At 31.9% G+C, this 15487-nt stretch overlaps 1 protein-coding gene across 5 annotated transcripts in view; it reads right to left on the minus strand.

Annotated features, from left to right (window-relative positions):
* Positions 1-15487, minus strand: part of LOC136418248 (phosphatidylcholine:ceramide cholinephosphotransferase 2-like) — a 39201-nt gene that overhangs the window by 13492 nt on the left and 10222 nt on the right. Inside the window, exon 1 of one of the 5 annotated variants that reach the window (XM_066404266.1) lies at positions 7378-7459. The exons of 1 other annotated variant lie outside the window; for it this stretch is intronic. In XM_066404266.1, coding sequence (XP_066260363.1) covers positions 7378-7436 — 59 coding nt within the window. In that variant the 5' untranslated portion in view covers positions 7437-7459. Of the gene's footprint in view, positions 1-633; positions 908-6613; positions 6764-6896; positions 7188-7377; positions 7460-15487 lie in introns of those variants that run through there. 3 more of the 5 variants (XM_066404265.1, XM_066404267.1, XM_066404264.1) reach the window with 3 other exon arrangements.

A 15487-nucleotide genomic window follows, 5' to 3' on the forward strand; every position in this document is an offset into this window, starting at 1 on the left:
TTGGTGATGTTTAAGTTAAATTTATCATGTTGATTCCTTTGAAAATCTGTTCTGTCGAATTAAAGTGTACCTACTCGTGCTTTCCTATCCAGCACAAAATATTAACTAGTTAGAGACTAATTGATTACAGCACTGAGAACTTTATCCAGGAAGATTGTTTTTTTTTATGGAAATTAACTCGAAAAATTTCAATGGAATTATCTTTCTGGTAAAGAAAACTGGAATTTTTAGTCAAATTGTGGAAAAGCTGATCGTAACTTTAGCAGCAGCACAACGCCATGGCTACGGAGGAACGAAGCTCAATTTTAATTTAAACAGAGACTTTATTCTCTCGCTAAACTTAGTCGAAGATCAATCAACAATTTTGCATTTAGGCCTAAATTTTGCGGTGATTAAGCATCAGCGCTCCTTAACATTATATGATAGCTGTTAGTTAACTAAATCTATACTAAGCAAATGTGGTTCTTAGGATATCTGCTAAATAAACTAAAGGATAATAGTAACGATTAAGGTCAGCTCTAAGCGCATTTACGAACTAGGAACTATTTTTAACTGCCGTTCACGTTCGCGACCTTCACACCGCGCAACATCAACTTTAAGTTGCGTCAAAACAAAACAATGCACACTAATCACCTTAATACTAATGGTGAACCGAACTATCGGTCCTGATGATGTTTGTCCGAAACGCGCACTACCGAGAGTACCGAGCGTCCGAAACTGCAGCCACTAACTGGCCGGCGCTTATTGAAAATATTGTAGTTAGTCACAAAATTAGAATAAATAATACTTGTGAATCACTTATTCTCACTCCTATATCACTAGAGCAATTTATTGAGTGAGGTAATTTTACCACGGATTTTGCGACTTTGTGGGCGCCAACAGTGTTTTGAAACTCGTCCACGAAGGAGGCCGTACCCGAATGGTACTTTCGAATCGTCCGATATTTTTTGGTCTGCTGAATTACATCATTGCATCTCCCGCAGTTTGTGCGTTAATGGAAGGTGATGTTGATTGACCTACAATTTGGTTTAGTATGTGGTCTCAGGTTGAGGACTGTTAAATGACCACTGAAATTTGTTTCTTATTCATGACTTTCAATTTAGCCTCAATTCAGGTTCAAAATCTCCCATAAAATTAATATTGAAAACGTGTTCTGATTAATCTTTACCTTACTCGTAAACGATTACTTCTCTAGATAAATTAACCTCAGGGCCGGGCTGGACAGGGTGGCTAGGTGGTGACAGTCAACGAGGCCAATACATGTTATTGCGGGCCGAATATTTTTTTTGCCAGTAGCAAAATCACATTGACATCACCATTATATACTTCATCTTAAAACTTTAATTACATAAGTATCTATTTACGTGTGAATGGAATATTTTAACATTTTTAAAAATCTGTCTTTTAATTTATTACATATACAACATACACGGTGTTTTATATGTGAGAGTTAAGTTTTAGCGCCCCAAATTAAGTGACAATAATTTTTCAATTTTTTTTTGTGCTCGAAGACAATTATAAAGCTATAGAAAAGTTTATTAGGGAGATCTATCGTGTGATTGATCGTAAATTCGAAACATCCAATAATACATATACGTATTTCAGATGTTTCCTTTTTACAGCCTTTTTTATTTCCGTATTTATTTCTGGTTTCTGTGAGCTTCATCGATTAAAAATAACATAACATGGAAGATACCTACTTATGGTTAAAAATATGTCCCCAGTTATACACAGAGGCGAACATATTTTATATTTATATCACGCTTTCGAGTTCGTTTCAAATTCAGAACTTTCAATTCAGCCCTTGTTCCAGTTTTACTGATGCCAAACACTCAAAGCAAAAGTTTCCGCTTTGTAATTTACATGGGGGAAGGCACTGTAATATGCAGGATTTCAAAGTGTTTAAATATTGATTTGCTCCTGAAATTTGCAATGTCGTATTTGGAAGTAAGGCTTTTATCCATCTATAAGATAGAAGGTGTTTCATAAATTCAATAATACTCAACAATAAAGTTCAGTTGCATTGTGAATTAACATTACGTACTGTAAGTATCAGCTATGCGAAGAACGAATCAAAACAGATAATATGGAGGGTGAGAAAATGTGCATATTCAACTTGCAAAGCCATTAGCGAAGGTCAGTTTCACATAATATCAGAATCTATTCAATTCGACGTCCTATAAAGAATATATGATATCGGGAAAATTGCCTCAAATCTTCGAAATTGACGTGAAACTCAAATGAAATCTTCCAAAAGACTTTGAAATCTTAAAAACTATCGTCACAATACTAAAAATATGGTTTGTAACTGTACAAAGATCTTTAAAATCTTTGGGAAGATCGCTAACAAATTTTCGAAAAACAAATGGTTGAAATTTGTGTTGCTGATCCACGCATTTATACCGAGTATCCCATATAATCAATGGGTGATAATGGATTGGCCACTAATTAATAGTTAGTTACTTATTAAAATTATCTCTTTCCCTTATTATTGCTTTTTTGTAGCAACTTAATAAAGGAGCGTTTTTGCCTTTGGTAACTCTTAAACCATTGATAATAAGTATATCGATCCACCTGTTCCCATGAAGAAAATGAGAAAGTCCAATTACTCCAACACTAAATAACCGTATTCGGTCTCACTTAAATTGTCACAAACACTCGTGTTTGAAATACTCATATTACGAAACTTGTGCAGTTGTAATGGCACAGAAAATGATAGTGGTACTTCATCAACAGCCGGTACTATGGTATTATGGGACTGAATTCGCGATTTCACCTGATAGAACGCAAACCATAGTGATAATCTATTTTAAGGATTTCTACTCAAATTTGAATATTCTAGACATTTTCTTTATGCAATTTCGTTTTTTAGGAGCATGATATTATTTAAACGCTTACGAAAACTTAAAAACTGACAATTGAAATTAATCTCTAAAAATTTAATTTTTATCTTTTTAAACTGTGATTTTTCAACACTGTGCCTATGACGCAAAACTAGTGGTACTTGCTACGTAACATATAACTATTCTTTTCTGTTGCACACACTGAGATGAAAATAAAAGATTGACGTATGTGCAACTTGATTCATGCCTACTTTAGTATGTAGGGAAATAGGATCAATGTAGCAGCTTTCGTGTTCGTCTAAAAACGTATAATAAACAAATATAGATATGATACGGGGTAAGTGAAGCTAAATATAATTTGATAACATTTGCACAGCAGTGTCAAATGAGAGATTTAACACTAAAAGCAGTAAGTTTTCTTATAAAGGGTTTCTTATATTGGATTTTTTTTCCTTTTCCATCCTCCTTTTAAGTTATATTTAACTCCAATTTGTCCATTCAAATACTTCCCTTGAAATAATCTACTTATTGTCATTCAAGCATTCGAATTGTTGAAATTGTAAAATTTGCCGTCTTCTGGGAGCTCCGTTATAAATTGCTCCAGTTTGAACCATACAAGACAAATATTCGAACGCAGTTTTTCAAGGATGTGGTGAAAGTTATAATCTGATTAAAAAAATCATTATTCATACATAGAGTGTTAATTCAATTTAATATTAATTATTTGGATCATTCATGCTTCACTTGTCATCGTGCTCATATAATTTAGGTGCGGTTATCAAAGCATAAACTACGTTATCAGTAAATAACTGTCTATTCCTAAATTAAGTTGAAGGTTGAACTTGGAGTAAAAAATTTGCCTTTAGGAAGTGAGAAATTTTCAATATATTTTCAAAAAGAACCAGTGGCGTAGCACAAGAAAGTTTATTACAGAGAAAACGAATCTTGTCGCATGAAAAATTTCATCAAAACCTTGAAGAAAATATAACAAGAACTAAAGCTATATTGCAAATTTGACAAGTGAAAGTTTGACGCTCTGTATGTCGAAAACTATATATCTCCATATACATACGTTTACACCGATGTTTTGCAACAATAAGTTTCAGCTATCGGATTCTTTCCCCATAAAAGATTACAGGGATGATTGCTCGATGGGGGATGACACAGGATGGGGAAGGTGCTTTTGGGAGTGATACTGATTGATGAGTCAGTAGAAACGGAGGTAATTATGGTTGCTTATGCATGGGAATCTTAAAATATTGTTGCTAGCTCAATTTCCTGTATTAAACCATGACTAATTTGATCTATACATATAATTGCATACTGGCAATGTTGATTCCTGTATAAATTTATTTTATGATCGAGGCTCTTAGGACAAATAAAACGATGATTTTCACTAAATTTTCAATGGATTTCTTCGTTATGAACCACTCCCTTGTTTTTTAAAATCCCTTGCGTTCACTAAGAATTTTAGCTACTTAACATTTGTTTCTTTCTATTTGCGTCTCGTCACAACAACACTGATAAAACATTAAGAGAGAAATATATTTTTATTGTGTTGGCGTGAAATACATTTATAAACATTCGCCTCAATATGGAGTCTACAAGGTTATCGGTAAAAATATTATCTGAAGTTGTTCTTAAATGCGTTTTTGCAATAAATATTGTATGTATAAATAGTATTCCAGAATAAATATTATGTAGAAAATAGGAAGTATCGATTTCGTTTTGGGTTTTGCAAAATGCTTAGGAATCGTGATTATTTATTGTAAAGTTTATTATAAAAAATCATTAGTGATTTTGTTATAATACGATATATTTTTTTTACGAATATAATCAGTGGAAACCCAAGTTTACCAGATATTCCTCACCTAAAAATAAATCTGGATAATCTTTAGATATCAATGCGAGATATAATATTGTGGTAAAATGTGTGTATATTTAGCTTCAGCCTGGACATCGCACGATACGAAAAAATATAAGACAAAATTTAATTGAATCAATTTAAGTAAAGAAAATTATGGAAAATTTCTATAAAATGCATCGACAATAAATATCATTAAAAATAGCACTCATTTATGAAAATTTCATTAGATTTACATTTTAATGATTGATTTTTTCTTGAATAACTGAATATATTCATTCCTAAGCAAACTAAATACCCTTCCGATCTAATTCATTTTAATTTATAAAAGTGAGCAATAAGCAACTAAAAGTTAAGAATAATGCAAATTATCGTTTTTAATTGTGAATCTTTTATTCTGTTTTTAATTTTTTTATTTTTAAGTACTAGAACTAATTTGATTCGGAAATCGGCCCAACAATATCAGATTTGGAAGAAGTATCTTTGAATTTAAAACTAGCCAAGCTGGTAGTGTAGGTCTATCTAGATATGTAACACATTGTTCAGAAATAGCGTGTTTTTAAGAGAACTGTCGTAAGATTTTGATGCCTTAAAAAATGTTATTTAGTATATCTCTAATTTCTGGAAAAACAGCTTGATAATCTCAAGTTAAGTAAAAGAATCTTTGGGTTTCGGATTCGATTCTTTGGGATAAGCTATTTCGAGTCAAGTACGCCTCTGTTTTTTTTTCCGTAACTATGTTTGTCCATCCTAGAGAAAGTAAAGAAACCTTCAGGCGTTAAGTTCCTGTAAATATTAGTGGTGTAGACTGCAATTAAGTGCTGATAAAATGTGTTTAAAAATTAATTTGTTGACTGGAGTCATGTTTATATTTCTTTAGACATTTGATCATGGTACCGACACCTCTGTTTTTTCATAAAAAAGTTGCGAATTATACTACAGGAGTTACTTTAAAATATTAGTTGCTTAGTTTGTTTCTAAATTTTTATTCAAATCTCAGAGAAAAATGTCGTTGAATATCAAGTTCATACATGCATCATTTTTGAAACCAGGAGAGTGTGCGTATTAGTTTTCTCTCGAAGTCTTCAAGTATAATTCAGAAGAATTTATGAATACATATATTTCAAAGCTCAATGAGTATAAATCTGTAATCTAATAAAACACTTGTGAACTCATATATTATTTAACCCGGAACTACTCAAAGTCTCGGAATCCCCTAGAGAATTAACGTTTCTAAAATTTTTGCAATTGCAAAGAGATTTCTGGAGATATTGAAAATTTGTCAAAATTTTTGTATTACAAATAGAATATTATGTTCCAATAATTTGAATCTAGACTTATTTGAATAATTCGAATGTGAGTCTCAAGCCCATTCGCAAGGTTGTCTGGCTCTTTTATCAACACATTAATTTTTGTAGGAAATTCTATTAAATACGTCCTAAGCCGGAATTAAGTAGTTCCAAGGATTAAGTACCCACTTAAGCGAATCTGATTCATGTAGTTTACATGTATTAACCTGCGAGTAAAGTATATTTCGTTGTGCTAAACGCATCAAGCATTCCTTTGAAATTAATTAGTATTCAGTTGGATCATGAAAGTATGTATTACAATTTTTCCTTAATCAATGAACGTAGTTTATTTTATTTCAAAAATAGATTGTACCATTATTGAAGCAGTTCGATTAATTTATATTAAAGCTGAATCAAATTCCTACATATTTCGCATATCTGACACGAAACAGACGTCTGGTAGTTTATTTATATTAAGCTCGATGGTATTACGTACTATTGTTTCGCACATTTAAAGTTATTTTTCTTAGTTAATCAGGGCATTTTAACACCTCATAAAAACTTGTTTTGCAGCATTTGAATACACTGTTTAAACAGAGTGCTGCTTAAAGACTTACCCAATTAAATTGTCCTTTTCTTGGACGTTACTCGCCATTGTTGCTCACGATTACACTTTAATAAACCAGACTAAAATATTTAATAATTAATAGGTTTAAAACAAACACCTCTTTGTGCTTATGTATACATATATGTAAGACAGCTTTTTCCAGAAGCTCTTTATACGCGATAATAAGTAATGCTATGTTGTTGATTTATACCATTTAGTCATAGCGAGAGATAATAACATAACAAACATGAAATTTTTTCATGATGATAATAATTATTATTTGTTACGCTCACCCATGATATATGAATCCATCTCCAACAAATGAATAAAACGTCCTTTTTGGGTCTTCAAAACACTCACTGACACTTCTTCCATATTTCGGAAACACTACACACTGTATATGAGGGGTAATAACACTTTCACTGACAGATTTCTTTAGAGGAGGCATCATTGACTATTTAAAATTGTCTTAAGTATATATACACACTATATCAAATATTATATTAAAAACACTGTAGTACTAAACCAGAACGTTATACCAGATACCGTTAGGTAGGTACTCTCCTCGTATGTCCTGCTTTTGATATGTATAGGTAAGTACTAAAGGTATCAGCGGTACTAACGTGGGACGTACAGCTAGTATTACAGTTCCTGATTTCTTATCAGTGATTTTATTTGAACCCAATCTGATCTACACAGATTGACAAAATTTGTGTGTACTCCCAGTTTTATCCATAATAGGTTCCTACTGTGTATAGGGAAAATCTCACTTACCTGATTAATGCTTTTCTCCACTTGTCCCCAGTTTCCACAACAACCAGTTGCAGTTTCATGCTTCGTGTGCGAAGGTTTCAAGCTGAGGAAGGATTAAAAACTCGCATTGTTGGCAAGATACAAAATAACAGCAGACACTTCTTAATTTCAAATTTACTCTCAAAGGAATGGGCATACAGGGCGTCCAGAAATCCAAGCAAAAAATATGAAAAATGATTTTATTAGAATTGCAAATTGAAAAAGTACTCGTTTCTGAGATACAGAGGGTGTTAACGTTAATACTTTTTTGAAGCGCTCGATTCGATGCGAATTGTAAGTGTTGTGTAAAGTTTTGGATTTTTATAAAATAGTTTCGAACCTCCATGTCATTATGAAATGGATGATATATGGCGAATTCTATACAATTCTCTTAAACTAATTTTCTTAACACTCTGTATCTGAAAAATGAAGAACCTTTCAATCTACGTTTGCATCAGCACTTTTAGCTTATTTTTTCGTATTTATCACCTTAATATAGGAACACCATGTACACAAGGGGCAAATTTCAATTATTAAAGCCTGAACCAAGACTAGAAAAATGCCATGGGCAAACATCAACAAAATAAATGAATTGCAAAATGTTACAAAAGTTCGGTCGAATGAACGCTTACTGAGTAATCGAACGAAATTACGATTGTTCAGTACGTAACTGAACATACTCTATTTCAATATTTGTCAGAATTTAACTGAATTTTTTTACCTACATTTTCACGTTCTGGTAACTAAGAAACGAGACAAATTAGTCATTTTGTGAACAGTAAAAAGGCGAAAGGAAAACAAAATCTCGAAATTTATTGTTCACAAAGAAGTTTTTTGTAAGTTATTCCAATCAGTATTCTCCTACCTTCAATTTCCAGTCAGAGTTCGCTTTTATTATTTATTTTTAATACATAGTTCAACGCCAATTTATCTTGAACCCCAACTAGACATTTTCCTCTCCAAGCCCTTTCAAAGAAATCCACGTCAATGCATCCTGAATTTTCCTTAGACTCTTTAAATATGCAGTCAGCATGGAAGACCATAAATTTAGAGCCTCCAACTAGACAGCTCAATAAATAGATCTAGGAAATTCGGAGCCTTTCCATATAATAAAGGACAAGCGCCAGGGACATTAACCCAAAAATGATTAACTTTTAAAAAGGTTTTATCTGGAAATAATACGGTTATTCATCCTAGTGATGAAGTGAGGTAATTGGGGTCAGATTACCGAACTACAATGAGACGTATTTAGTTAAATATTGATTATTAACACATTCACTCCTAGAGCGGATGACGGCGTCCGCGATATTTGATAAACATTCATTCATATTTATGAATATTCCGTTATTCAAAATCGCTTTGATGTTTCGAAGTGACCCATACACAACGTGTGTCTTGATAGTAAGTCTAGTTTAAAATTTAGAGACTGTTGCTGCTGTTGTTATCGTTGTAGCGTGTGAAAAGGATGACTAAAATCGTGTTCTTGGCACCAGAGTGGACATGTTCATAATTAAAACCAACTTAATAGACTTATATTATATATTAACCAAAGTAATGGGAAAATCCTAAGAAAAAGGCCTAAAAGCAAATTTAAAGGTAATTAGAAGATTAGTTAAAAGAAAAACAAAATGTATTATTTTGCGTCAAGAGAAGCGGAAAACTTGCCACTAACAATATACAAAGTGAATGAATATGATATCTCCTTTCTAAACGAATCAAACAGCTGTAATAAATTATTTTATGTCTCAATTTGGCCTTGGTTATCTATCTGCTTTATTAAGGGAATTGGGTGAGTTAGTGGCAATTTATTCGGTAAACCCATAAAAAATATTTCATAATTAAATTTATATGAGTTCAAGGTTTTCGTTTGCGTTAAGGTGAGAAGAAATTGATTTAAGGGGCTGAGAGGCATGTAAATCAGAACAACGGAGGTTCAAAGCCAAGAAAAATATTTGCCGAAGCCATTATTAAATATTTAAATTTCAATCAGTAGTTTTCAGTCGATAATTTGTTTTTGCTTAAATTATCAAGTATGTTGCTAATAAAAACGTTTAACATAATCATTTTGTAAATTTCAATCGCTATTTCAAACTTTCAAGAAAAGAACTGGATACCTCGAATTTTTATTCTATATATAAATAAAAGAAGACTAAAATCACTTTTTGATACATATTCAGACAGTTTTAATTCTGTTCTATGACGCTTCGTTTATCCTGGAAACATTAACAGTTTTACCCTTTTAAACGATTGATATACATACATATATAGGCTGGTTCTAAAGTTGTGGAAATTTTCTTACCAGCAAACCAGATTTCAAAAGATAATTATTTTTCTCTTGTCATTCTTTCAAGTTTATATACTTTAAAAAGTAATTTCATCAAGTAATCATTAAAATAATGAAAAAGTATAAACATGATATTTTATTATTGTTTAAGTTCTTAACGCAAACTTTATCGCATAACTAAAGCTGATAAAACTCAGTGACTGAGCTACTGATTAGTTGAACAATGCAGAATCTGTTGATATCAGAAATTCCAGACGCTGACGTCAAACTGACGCCGCAGCCTAGAATAACCCTAAATTGAGGCTTTTAATAAATTGGCCGAATAAAGGTTGTAAATTTTATGCCCTTAGTGCATAGATTACATCTCAGTCTTTTCACCAATTATTTAAATTATTTGAAATTTGCCCCATTTTCTAGAATAAACACCATAAAAATCGAGAAACGATACCTTACCTGCTTAGTCCTGTGGCCCTTTCAGCACTATTCACCTAAATTTTAATAGATAACTTCACAAAAATTATGATATTATTAACTGCCAGATCTATATGTCTTATCGTTCCAGCTCCTGGATCTACGTAGGAGCCGGTTTAATGAGAAAACCGGACTTTTCAAGGGGAGATTTTCCGGTCAAGGCGCATGATCTTGTTCATTGAAATACTCCGGGGCCCGGCGTCCGGATGTAGGGTGTCGTAGGTTGGAGCAATAGTGACTCATTGGTTTGTTTCTTGCACAAGTTGCGTGCTTGGTTGGTATTTTGCCAATTTTATTAAGTTGAAAAAGCTCTTATGTCTGGCTCTTCCTAGACATATTTTATACACGGATTTGATTTTTGGTCCTCCGTGTAAGTAGGGTGCAAATGACGTTATTTCCAATAGGTACTGACGTCAATGTGGGAGAGAGTAAACACAGTAATGGAGGCTAATTTGGTTTAAACCAATGTAGCTGAATAGAAAATAAAGGCTATTTTTGGGATTTTGTTATTATGGTAGAAAGGGGAAAGGAACACACATGCAGGGTCTATATATAAATGGACCCAAGGACCTAGATTAGTTTATGTAGGCTGGAAATAGACGAAAATTTGATGTGATATCATAGATATTTGACATTCCTATATTTATTAAAGATTTATGACAATGAGAGTTGTTATTTTTGTTTAAATTTTTTTTGTATTTGGATTAAAGATTTTGTACAGTAAAAGTAAGGTTGGGAATACTTGCATGTATCGTAGGATAGGCATATTTTTATATATTTTATATTTTTATTCAATCTTCGCATTGGACTGGCGATTTTCGTTATATCTTGTTCGTAATTCATAGAATTACTAATGCATACTCTAGTCACCATTCAATCAAGAATTTGCTGCCTTAGAGGAATTTTTTATTCCAATATTTATTAATATTTATTTATTCTCTCATTGCCTTTAATTATATATGAAATAAACTCTTTATCCATCTTTCTAACTGAACAATTTTCATATTGTAGCATTCGCGAAGTTATTATCCACATTTAAAAGATCGTTATAATATGTGTGTTAATATTGACGTTTATAGAAATTAATTCCGTGTTAACATGCATAAAGAAAACTTTAGTTTAATACAAAAACAAGAACAAATACAATTTTTTTAGTATTTTTATACATGTTTTTGAGTCACTTGTAAAGAATCGATCTTTATCGGCTGTTTATGGTTATCTGTCGAAGAACATAATATAACTTTTAAGACTGAAAGGCACATGAAGATTATATCTTTTGTAAAATATTTATTGATGTTTAAATTTTAATAGTAATTTTCAATATCCTTAATTTTTTCCTGTAGAAGTTTCCTGGGAAACTTAATAAATAGAATACTTGATATTACAATCAGTGAATAAGAAACGAATTAAATTAAAAAAGTCAGAACTCAGGATTTTTTCCTAACCAATCTGGAGTTTCTATCTAAGGAACCTTCAATAGAAACTCCATCAGAAATTTCGAAACTATTTAAACATTTTAGTTCAAGGGGTTCTGGATTCTGTGAGGCATCAAGGCATTTGAAATATGAATTTGCCAACACATGAACTAAATGTAAAGCATAATTCTTATTCCATTTTAATATTGGACTGTCGATCTTAGCATAAGTTACCTTTAATTCTTAAAATCACATATACAAATTTTAGTCACCATTAAATCAAGAATTTGTAACATTAAACAACTTTTTTCTTTATTTATTCATTCATCACACGTTGAACTAATGATTTAATCCTGCCATAAAATGACCTTTTCCTCCTTAGGCTACTAGTTCCTGAATCAATATAATAGATAGGTAAAATAGGGCGTCTACTCTTAATTGATTTAGAATTTTATTCGAACTTACATTTTATCAGGAAATGGTAAAGTAATAAACTCACGTGGAAGAGAACTAAATTGCTTTATTATGATACATAGATACGAACAATTGAATGCACTATGCAATATTGAAATGCAGATTTGATATACTTAGGATGCACTATACTAAACATTAATGTAGCATAGGTACATTTAATCTATTTCAGAATATTTTATGTAAATAATGTGGATAAAATTTATGTAAATACAGGACAATCTAGTAAATAAAATGTAGGTAACTAAATAGTAGTAATTAATTCACTTTATCTCTACAAAACTCACTGTCACAAATCTGATTCAAAAAATTCACCCTCAAAATGGTTTCCCTCATTTTTCGATTAAAATCGCACTTTCTTTTTTCAGCTTCCGCTTGCTTTTTGATATTACACATTTTCTCCCTTTCAGTCAGTTCCTTTCCTTTCTTCCTTCTGTAGTCTGCCAACAATGATCGTCCCGGAGCACTCCTTCCCATCTGGACATGCACATGTTTCCCAGTTTTCTTTACCATTATTCTATCCACAGAAGTAGTCACTTTAACACGACATTCTGGAATGTCGCATATCCAAACGATATACCCATTTGATTTGAAGTAGTGATAGAGATATTTATAACCTTCGAGTATTAAACTATCCATTAATAACTAATCTTTGTCATGGAATACATTCAGTAGAAACAAACTAACGAGTGATAGATATGAATCTAATTTTATGGGGCAAAGTGCGTAGATAAAAGTATATAGAACTGATTGAGATACTATCACTATGAGTAATGTAAGACGTTTTGGACAAAAATGTGATGGTATTCAGGTCAATAGTAAGCTCTTTTCAGTTAACAAAGAATATACTAAATGTCGGTTTAGCGATAAAGATTTGTTTTTAATGAGATCAGGTTTCTAGCTAGTCAGCTTTTGCCTTGGACTTTGATTTGATCTATTAAGAGAATGCCTTATTGGCTCAGTAATTGTGTGACTTATGGAATAAAATCAGGATTTGAAGTGTTGATATTTTAAGGCCTATTTGTTATTAATCACATCCTTCAAAGAAAAATTGGACCCAAATGGGCTGTGATAGACTTTTTAAGATATTTACTAATTGTTAAAAAAAGTAGGTAATCCATTGTCTATATTTCTCCTTTTCTTATTATAATATCGAACCTTTTTTTCTCGGGAAAACCTTTTTCTTAATAATTAATAATTCCAGTAAATTCATATAGGTTATTGGGATCATTTTTATGTTCCTATAAAAATTGCGAGAAATATTTCAAAATAATTATTCAAGATCTACGATGGTCTTTAAAGCGGATATGAATTTTGGAGTTGCTCAATCATGTTCAGGAAATTTTAAGCGATTTTAAGCGAATTTTAACGACATTTTTGGGATTTTTTAAAATTATAACGTATTTTTTAAAATTTTATTGGTTCATTTAAGAGCACTGCATTGTCCTTCGATCTCGAAATTAAAGATTTTTCTTTGAAGAATTGCAACGAAGATTGAAATATTCAATATTTCATGTTTTTTTTATTCTTTCCAAAATTTTTTCAATATTTTCTAAGGTGCTTAATAAATTGGTGATTCCCAAAAGGTTTTTAGAATTCTGAAGGGTCTTTTGATTAGAAAATAAATAAAGGTTACATAGACGACTTTTTTGGAGCTATTAAGCTTCATTTAGTTGTGAAAACCTTTTTTAGCATATTAACTTGACTGGAGTCAAATTTTAGGATTTCCTTGGATCACTGAGGTAGTTTTAGGGACAAAACTTCAATATTTAGTGACGATTTTGAAGGGATTTTTGTCAAGAGGCTTATAAAAGTGTTAGTGAATTGATGGTTTATCTATAGATTTAATGGAGCGGTCTAAAGCAAGATTTTTTTCAATCATCAATCATTCAATGAGGCTTGGTTAAAATTTTAATGAAATTTTTAAAGCGACTGTCGCCTAATTCTGTAGATATTTCAGAAGCGTTTTGGAGCAAATCTTATAAGCCAAGAAGTAGCCTTTTTCTAGTATTGGACAATTTTACGCTTTGACGAAGGGTGTCGATAAAGAAATTAAAAAACAACGATAATCTACAAAATAAGCATTGACCATCACATGCCATATTAGATCTCACATATTCTCACCCAGTTGATTGAATAAAGCTTAATGAAGGACAACATGTGACGTCATGGTCAACATCTAAGATTTATTGCAAATAAAAATGTATAATTAATTTATTTCAATAATTAATATTAAGCTTACAAAATTATCAATATTTTCAAGAATAATAGGAATGTAAAAAATGCAGAGGAACACTTCATCAAAATTACAATAGTCTTTGGATAAATATTTTTATATAAACTATGCACTATCCCGGCTTCAATAGTCCAATTTTCCTGCAATCTTCTCCTTATTTTCGCACAGATCATTTAATGCGTAAAACAATTTCTGATCAAAATGGCGCAACTGCTTTTCAAAATCATACAACCTTTTTGCAAAATCGCTCATCTTCCGATCATATTCGCATAGTGTGCAGTCGTACTTCACTTCTATCTCCGGCTTCTTCAATTTGGGCACCTTCGGCATATTCTTCTTATTTTTAAATTTTGGTATCATGGACCTTTTTGGAGCATTGCGCCTCTTTCTTAACGTGCTATGGTAGTGTTTTCCGATCTTCTTCATCACATATCTGTTAACGGACGTGATAATTTTCACACAACATCCAGGCACACTGCACAAAAACACACTTCTCCCATTAGACTTCACGTAACTCTGCTTGATATACCTCACACCATTCAATTTAAAAACTATCATTTTATGAGATGGAGAAAGTACTTGACTGTTAGAGACGTTGTCGAAAGCTGACTAAACAAGAGTGGTTGGTCCAAACCAAGGGGTGGCTATAAATATCTTGTTAGGTAGTACCCAAATTTAATGACTCGTATTTGTCCGAATTTATTGCTCTTCGGTTTCTTTAAACCGATTTGCAGATATTGTGCATGCTGTTAACTGACATATTTTATTTGAAGACCTAGAAACCTGTGTCGTATCAAAAGTACTATACATCGTCTTTTTGAGATAAGACTGAAAGTCGCCTTTGTTTTAGTGAAAATGGGGCTATCGGTATTTTGCAGTGTGCCCTTATGTTACGCCCATGACCATTACCATTTTTCTAAGTAGTTTAGACGGCATGCTGATTATCCCAAATTTGAGTTACCTGGTGTAATAAAATTTCTCCCATTTATTTTTCAAAGAACTAAAGTGTAAGCAAGGTCAACTTTTGTTATATCAATCTGACTTCAATGCCCCTATAAAAAACAATTTTGCTCCTCATCTAAGTGTTCCGCTTTATAGATATTGATAATAAACTATACTGCGTCTATAAAATGAAGAAATGAGCCATCACGGCAAGGCCCGCAAAAAATGGGTCAGAGATAAACATGGCCATAACAATGGTTCGGAATTTATTAG

Source organism: Euwallacea similis, chromosome 33 (genome assembly GCF_039881205.1).
Source record: "Euwallacea similis isolate ESF13 chromosome 33, ESF131.1, whole genome shotgun sequence".
Classification (NCBI taxonomy): domain Eukaryota; kingdom Metazoa; phylum Arthropoda; class Insecta; order Coleoptera; family Curculionidae; genus Euwallacea; species Euwallacea similis.